The 8,328-nt window shown below is 34.7% G+C and overlaps 1 protein-coding gene across 1 annotated transcript; it reads left to right on the top strand.

The window, feature by feature from the left end:
* Positions 1 to 2,584: 2,584 nt before the first annotated feature.
* Positions 2,585 to 7,525, top strand: LOC111466587 (transcription factor TGA9-like). Its single transcript, XM_023111311.1, has 13 exons — positions 2,585 to 2,818; positions 3,307 to 3,689; positions 3,773 to 3,867; positions 4,170 to 4,249; positions 4,353 to 4,592; positions 4,979 to 5,023; positions 5,114 to 5,173; positions 5,299 to 5,376; positions 5,464 to 5,515; positions 6,413 to 6,684; positions 6,777 to 6,998; positions 7,061 to 7,203; positions 7,282 to 7,525. The coding sequence occupies exons 2-13, from the start codon at positions 3,592 to 3,594 to the stop codon at positions 7,367 to 7,369; spliced, it is 1,473 nt and encodes a 490-aa protein (XP_022967079.1). The 5' UTR covers positions 2,585 to 2,818; positions 3,307 to 3,591; the 3' UTR covers positions 7,370 to 7,525.
* The last annotated feature ends 803 nt before the right edge of the window (positions 7,526 to 8,328 follow it).

Below are 8,328 nucleotides of genomic sequence, written 5' to 3'. Positions count from 1 at the left end.
AAATTTATTGTGTATGGGAGAGATTTATTTATTTATTTATTTTTCATATTTTTACATATTTATAGTCGCTATTAATGTCTCAAGCTCATCTTAAATGTAGAATATAACTCTTAAATGTTCATCATAAATAGCCAAAAATTTAAAACTTCAGAACATATCCAACTGCTAGAAAAACACGGTAGGTTAAATAATTTAAATAACAAAATGCATACGTCCTATACTAACTTAAGACTAGAAAATTAAATATGCAACTACCTTATGCATGTGTCACAGTCTCTAAATTTCGATGTTGTCGTCAACCGTATATGGACACCTTACCTTTACTTGAAAAACAATATAGTACACGGTCTGAATATTTCGACAGTAAGTGACTCTATTATGGGAGTTATGCTAATGCAATCACAAGCAATCATGATTTAGGGACCTATCTTTAACATTATAAAGGTGACCTCTAGTCTCAGACAAATTGGATGTGTTGTACTTTCCTACACACGACTTACACGTGTGAGCGTGAATCTCTAGGGTGCTCGCACACCCCTTTGACTCTCTGGTCAAGCTAATCTGTAGCGACGTTCGGAGGTCAGTGAAACCCCATAGTGTCATGCGTATCATGAGTACCCTCATCATCATACGATCCACACTCATTATCTCTAAGGGAAGTAGCCCTATACTTATGAACATACAATATGCATGAGGTCCCTCTAAATCTATCCTAATGTCTTTTCTTATCCAACAACTAAATAATATATTTTGAAACAATATTATGAGTTTTTAGTTTCTAAAAATGGTTAAGAATGATTTTAAAATGGAAGTCAAGTTTTGTAAATTAAAAAATAGTTATTATTATTATTTTTTTTTATTTTATATTTGTTTAATAATTTATATAATTTTGTAAGAAAGATGAATACAAATAATTAATTAACTAATATTTTTGTTTATTATATCAAATTATTCTCAATAATTGTAGCATTATCTTTGATTATTATAAACCACCCACCATTTAAAATTTATTTTAATGTTGACTTTGAAATTAAAAAAAAAAAAAAAAGTAAATTATTTATCAACATTTAGAATTATAAAACACCTTTAATTTTTCTTTATAAATATCATAATTGAATAATTAATCTAGGGTTATTTTGGTAAAAAAAAAAAACTTGTTACCATCTTATTGAATCAAATTGATTTTAAATTTTATTAAAAAAGAAATTGCTTTATTTATTGCTTTATTTATTAATTTATTTATTAATTTATTTTTAGGTCCTCTCATAATCTTCTCTTTTTGCATCCCTTTCCATCCCCAATAGACCAAGCCAAAGGCTGTCATTGGAAGCAATGACTTTCTTTTATGATATTAAAAAAATTATTTTTTTTTAAAAAAAGGTCATACCTTTGCTCTAAAGGCCAACACTATCTTTCTCAAAGCTATCCTTCTTTAAACCTTTGTCGTCCCACGTCACTATCAAACTCCTTTGATTTTCAGATCGAGAATGTCAAAATTTTCTCTAATTTTTATCTAATGCAACGGAATTTATCAGATCTTACATCAGTTAGAGAAAAGAATGAAACATTTCTTATAACGATGTGAAATCCTTTCTCTAACCAACGTGTTTTGAAACATAGAGAGTAAACCTTTGAAGGCAAGCTCAAAGAAGACAATATCTGCTAACAGTGAGTTTGAGTTGTTACAAATGATATTAGAGTCAGACACCGAACAGTATGTATTCGTTATAAAGGTGTGGAAACTTCTCTCTGAAAACCCTGAAGTCAGTCCAGAGAAGACAATATGGTAGAAAAATAAATTTTAAATGGTTTTATATTTATTTTGCATATAATTTTGAATTTTTTTTTAAGATAATGTTGGTAAGAATCGAAAAAGTGAATGATTAAACTTGTTGACAAAACTCGTACCTGAGTTTAATCATTTTCAATAACATGGCTATTATTCTCTTACTCACCTAGATCAAGAAATCGATATCTCACGTTCTAGCTATCACTTTCAATTAGGTTAGGTAAACACTAAAATTTCTTCGAAATTTTAAGATGATAAGTCGCGTTTTAGTTGAAATTGAGTGTTGTCTGTCGCCGTTCGTCATAAACCACTATCCCATGTCATAATTTGCGAGTAATCGAGATTTGAACGACCGATAAGTTGTCGAGAAACCCTAAACTCTCCAAGGCAACACAAAGGCTCATCTAATTTGCTTATTTATTTATTTATTTATTTAAAATTGGTTTAGTGAATTTGTTGAAACATAATTAAATATTGTATTTATCCTTTTACTTTTTTGCCCTTTTTCCCGGCAAAATTGTCCAATAAAACAACTCAGGCGGTTAGATGAGAGAGATAAGTGGAGTTGGAGTCAGTGATTCTAGTGGGTTCCTCCAAGTGTCCCAACAATTCTTTTTTTTCTTTTTTTTTAAATAATTTTTGTTTATTTCTTTTTTATCAAATTATTATTTTTGTCCTTACTTCTTTTCCTTTTTTATTTCAATTTCATCCCATTTTACAATAAATAAATATATATATATATATACATACATACATACGCCCCAAAAGGTAACGGAGGCGTGCAAAGGTTCCCTTGGGCTAGACGGAGATTAGCCCTCGAGTGCAAAGGCAGAAGGAAGCTTGACTGCAAGACCCACCCATCGAACATGGATGAAAGTCAACCTTAGTGATCCGACGGTGTCGAGTGGAAGGATGGTCGCTCAATGGATAAAAGTTATTTTAGGGATAATAGGCTGATCTTCCCCAATAGCTCACATCAACAGAAAGGTTTGACACCTCGATGTCAGCTCTTCGCCACCTAAGACTGTGGTATGTTCCATATATATATTAGTATCTCTCTAACGAAAATGATTGCAAGAGGAAGCAAATGATTCATGTTCATGAGAAAATCGAATTCTAATACGGAAGCAACTAATCCCAGTTGCTGCTGATCTTCTGAGTACTTTAAGTCTATTGAAATTTAAGTTACGAGTGTACACGGGTTTGATCAGATTGTGTTAGAACAAAATTCTCAATTGAATACTTCAGGTTACAGTAATAACACATCATTAACATCTGTTCCAAAAATCAAATATTCTTAATATTTGTAATAATCTTAAGAGTAGGTGCGGGCAATCTACATACTCGAATTTTTGTAGGTTGGATTATAACTTTGAACCGACAACAAAATATGTCAAGTTACGAACCGGCCCGAATTTTGGATTTTTTAAATTTTTTTACATAAATACCCTTAATTAATTATTATTATTATTATTATTATTTTTATTTGTTGGGATGTATGTTATTGTCAAATGCAGGAGGAGCAGAGGCAGAATAGCGGCTGAAACAGGTCGGCTGGGGAAACTTTTTTGTGCGCCTCGGAATGAGTTTCAACGATAATCTCCTTCCCCCTTACGGATAGGAAGAGAAACACACAGAAATCTGATAATAATAAAGCGAGATTTCTTCATGGAGAAGCACACCAATAATACAGTCTCCCAATTCCTCCATTAAAACAGAGATGTTTCCCTCTCCTCAACCCTCCTCTGTTTTTATTATTCAACCTTCAACAATGGACTAACTAACCAGCTCCGCCGCTGCCGATGGCCACTCCGCCGCTCCACGCCACCGCCTTATCTAACTCTTCACCTTACTCAAATCTCTACGGAATCCACCACAACCCTTCCCCTCTTCCTTTTCTGTAAGTGTCTAAATTCTCCTCTGTTTCTAAAAACTCTCCTCTGTTTTTTCAACATATGTGTCTTTTTTGTTCTTCTCTTCAAGGAATCAAGAACACCCGGCGTTTGATTTTGGAGAGCTTGAAGAAGCCATCGTTTTGCAAGGAGTTAAGCTCGGAAATGATGAACCCAAATCGCCACGTATGTTTCTTTTTTTTTGTTCTTTTTCTTTTAATGTCTGAAACTTTACTGAAGAGAGAGAAAGTTAGAGAGAGAAGTTAAAGCTACCATTTTTAAAGGAAAAATGGTTTCAAAGATGAATAGAGTTGAATTGCATGAGGCTACAAACAGAGTAAATTTCTGACCCTTTTCAGTTTCATCTCTGTACTAACTCCATAACTGCTCAAAAGTTGGATTAGGTTCCTTTCAGAGAGAGAAAAAACAGAGCATAAAAGAACAGAGGATTCTCTCTGATACCTTCTTTTTGTGTGATTTCATTGCAGATTTTGTTTCAGGGAGGCCTGCTGCTACTCTTGAAATGTTCCCTTCTTGGCCAATAAGGTTTCAACAAACCCCAACAATGGTACGTACCCCTTCTCATTTCCCAATAAAATCGTCTCTGTTTTGAACTTTTCTTCAAGAACAAGCCTCTATTTTTGGGTTTTGATCATTAATTTGAATGTTAGGGAGAAGGTTCAAAGTCAGAGAGCACTGATTCAGGATCAGCGAACATAAACAACGCCCTCACAAGCAAAACAGAGTTGGAAATGGAATCTGATTCGCCGATTAGCAGAAGGCTCTGTTCTTCAGCTCAAGGATTTGACCAAGTTCTTCATCATCATCATCATCTTCAAACAGAGCTGGAAGATGATGCCTTGAGAATTGAACCATCATCGCACCATAATCAATCCCCTGTCGAAGGAAAGGTTCGGTTTTCTCTCACTTGAATTAAGACATCTTTTTTTTCTCTGATCCCAAGAATCAAAATCAAAAAATGGGCAGAGTTTTTCTGATTTCTGGCGGATTTTCTGAGGGTTGTTTGATTTTCGAGAGAGAATATTTATTACCATTGATTTGGCATCATAAAATCACCAAAAAAACTCTTCTCATTCTTCAAAAAACCATAGAATAATGGAAGAAAACATCCAAATTCAAGAACAATCTCACGATCAAGCTTCCATTTTCCCTACAAACTCTGTCAGATATCAAATTTTCAATCCATTTTCATGTTCTTGTTTGAATCTTTCATTGTTTTGCGAAAATGGGTATGATTTTTTCATAACAATATTGCTTGTTCTTCAACTTTTTACAGAGAAAAGGAGGTGGTTCAACATCAGAGAGGCAGCTTGATCCAAAGGTTTCATTTTTCTTTTAAACTTGTTTGAATTTTGAGCATCTTTTTCTTCTTTGAGTTGTTAAAATTTGAGGGGGAAACTCTGTTCTTTAGACACTGAGACGTTTGGCTCAAAACAGAGAAGCTGCAAGAAAGAGCCGTCTGAGGAAGAAGGTATGAACAATGAGCCATATTTTTTCATACCCAGAAGTTTTCTTCGAACAATTTACGAACCCATGAAAGAATTTAAGATACCCACTTGGAAATTTCTCATCTTTGTTGCCCACTTTTATGAACAGGCTTATATTCAGCAACTAGAGTCCAGTAGAATGAAGCTCTCTCAGCTTGAACAAGACCTCCATAGAGCACGTTCTCAGGTTTGAAGTAGTTTTAATGTTGTTTTCCTAAAAGAATTCCACATCTTGAATTATGTTAGTGATTTTGGAATGGTTTGTGTTAAATAGGGATTGTTTCTAGGAGCTTGTGGTGGCGTTATGGGTGGCAATATCAGCTCCGGTGAGTTTCTTCTTCTAAACATGTGTGTTGTGTTCGAGTCGTGATTCTGAACATGATATTAGAGTCATGTCCTTAACTTAGTCACATCAATAAAATTCTCAAACGTCGAACAAAGAAGTTGTGAGACTCAACTCGAAGGTGTAATCAAAAGTGACTGAATAAGAGGTGTACCTTGTTTGATGGCTCTAGAGAAGGAGTCAATCTCAATCAAAGAGAGACTATTCGAGAGCTTCATAGGTCTCAAGGAAGGCTCTATGGTATACTTCGTTCGAAGAGAGGATTGTTACCTAGGAGTCCCACATCGACTAATTAAGGGGTTAATCATGAAATTATAAGGAATACTATCTCTATTAATACGAGGCCTCTTAAGGAAACCAAAAGTATTGGTATGATGCCTTTTAGGGAAACCAAAAACAAAGCTATCAAATCTTATTCTTAAAGTGGATAATATCATACCATTACGAAGAGTCGTGGTTTCTAACAAAAGCAAAACCAAGAGAGCTTATGCTCAAAGTGGATAATATCGTACCATTATGGAGAGTCGTGGTTATGCTCAAAGTGGATAATATCATATCATTGTGAATCGTCCTATTTTCTAACAAAAACAAAGTCATGAAAGTTTATACCCAAAGTGAATACCAGTGCGGAGGGTTGGTCAGTCTTATCTATATAATATATATATACATATATATAAAAGGGGATAGGTGGGTTGGAAGGGCATTTTCTTATGGGAATGGGATTTTTATATTTGGAACAAGACAAATTGGTACCAATCAAGACAATGTGGCTAATGGTTCCTTTAAAATCTTGCTTTCTTTGAATCATATGTTTTAAATTAATAAAGAAGTCTTCAAATTTTGATTATGTTTATGAGTTATTCTTTTCATATTTTGTTAGGAGCTGCAATATTTGACATGGAGTATGCACGGTGGCTAGACGACGACCACCGTTTAATGGCAGAACTGCGGGCGGCGCTACATGGGTATCTCCCGGACGGCGACCTCCAAGCAATAGTAGACAATTACATATCCCACTACGACGAAATCTTTCACCTGAAAAGTGTGGCGGCGAAATCCGACGTGTTTCATTTGATTACCGGAATGTGGATGACTCCGGCGGAGCGTTGCTTCCTGTGGATCGGCGGATTCCGACCATCTAAGCTGATAGAGGTGTCTGAAACATCAAATCATTTGTGGGTTTGTTTTTTTTAAGGTTTTTAATGACAAAAAATGACAACTTTTTTGTTGTGTTGAAAAAACAGATGCTAATTCCACAATTAGAAACATTAACAGAGCAACAAGCTGTGGAAATCTGTAGTTTACAAAGATCTTCACAAGAAACAGAGGATGCTCTGTATCAAGGGCTCGAACAGCTCCAACATTCTCTCATACGTGCCATCGCCGGTACCGCCGTCGTCGACGGTATCAACCATATGGCCGCTGCCGCCGGCCAACTCTCCAATCTTGAAGGCTTCATCCGTCAGGTCACTCCCTTCTTCACCTCGAATAATGAAGTCTTCCACTTCTTAACTTTTACGTATGACAGGCTGATATGTTGAGACAACAAACGCTTCATCAAGTACGTCGAATTCTGACAATTCGACAAGCCGCACGATGTTTCGTCGTGATTGGAGAATACTACGAAAGACTTCGAGCTCTTAGTTCCTTGTGGGTCTCCCGACCCAGAGAGTAAGACTAATATAACATCATTCATCTTTTTATAACTACGTACGTTTTATTCATTGAAACATGCACTATGTTGAATAGGAATTGCATGAACGAGGAGAACTCATGCCAAACAACGACCGAGCTACAAATGATTCAGAATTCGCACCACCATTTCCCGAACTTTTGATGAAATATTATAAAGCCTAAGCTTTTGTTAGATTAGGCACTAAAATGATCCATTTGGTTGGGTTGCTATTATATATTTCATCATGAATTAGAAGAAAAACAACTTTTAATCTCTCTATCTTCTTCATCCAATGGGGCAAAAAGTAAGTTCTTAAAATGGGTTATATACTGTTCTTCATGCTTTTAAAAGCCGCATTTCTCGTTTCTATTTTCATGCATGCAATTCTTTTATTGGTTCTTTTGAATGGCCCTTTGGGTCACTTGGAAAGCTCAACAAAACATGAACACAATGTTCAATGATCCAAACTTCTCTATCAATCATGTGATAATGTTTTTAAATGATCGATTTTGTACCGCGTTTTAAGTTTTAGTTTGGTTTTTATAGGTTCGATTTCTTATAGTTGGTGCTCGTGATATATTGTCAGTTGGATATGACCTACGATCAAAATATACTGAAATAAATCGATTAAGCAAAAAGAATAATTTTGAATAGAAAAACTTTTAAGCACGTATGCTTTTCAATTCTTTTGTTGTAAATAAAACATATATCTGACGAGTATTTATAGTAGAGAAAACACAGACAAATTTACTAAACTTTCTCCTCAAGTTTAAACTACTGACTATCCTCTTAATGGTCGGATAACTACTAACAATTCTCTTAAATGAACTATTTCATTCTTCCTGTCAGACGACTTTGATTGAGATTCTTCGCTTCGAACAATTTCAGGATGTCTATAAAGCTTAACTCTTGTTAAGGATAGTTGACCGTTCATTAAGGCAAATATCTAGATATTTGCCTTACATTACGGGTTACCATATTTTCTCTTTTACTAAATGCAAATATATTGTATTCATTTATTATTCTTTCCTTTTATCGCTATTTCCTTATTATTTGTAATTTACCTTATTTCTGTATTCTGTAAATGATTATAAATAAGAGAACTCTCACCACCATTTGGG

The sequence above is a fragment of the Cucurbita maxima genome, unplaced genomic scaffold, assembly GCF_002738345.1.
Source record: "Cucurbita maxima cultivar Rimu unplaced genomic scaffold, Cmax_1.0 Cma_Scf00031, whole genome shotgun sequence".
Lineage (NCBI taxonomy): Eukaryota > Viridiplantae > Streptophyta > Magnoliopsida > Cucurbitales > Cucurbitaceae > Cucurbita > Cucurbita maxima.
Note: the sequence above shows the minus strand (reverse complement) of the source record. Positions and strands in the feature narration are given on the sequence as shown.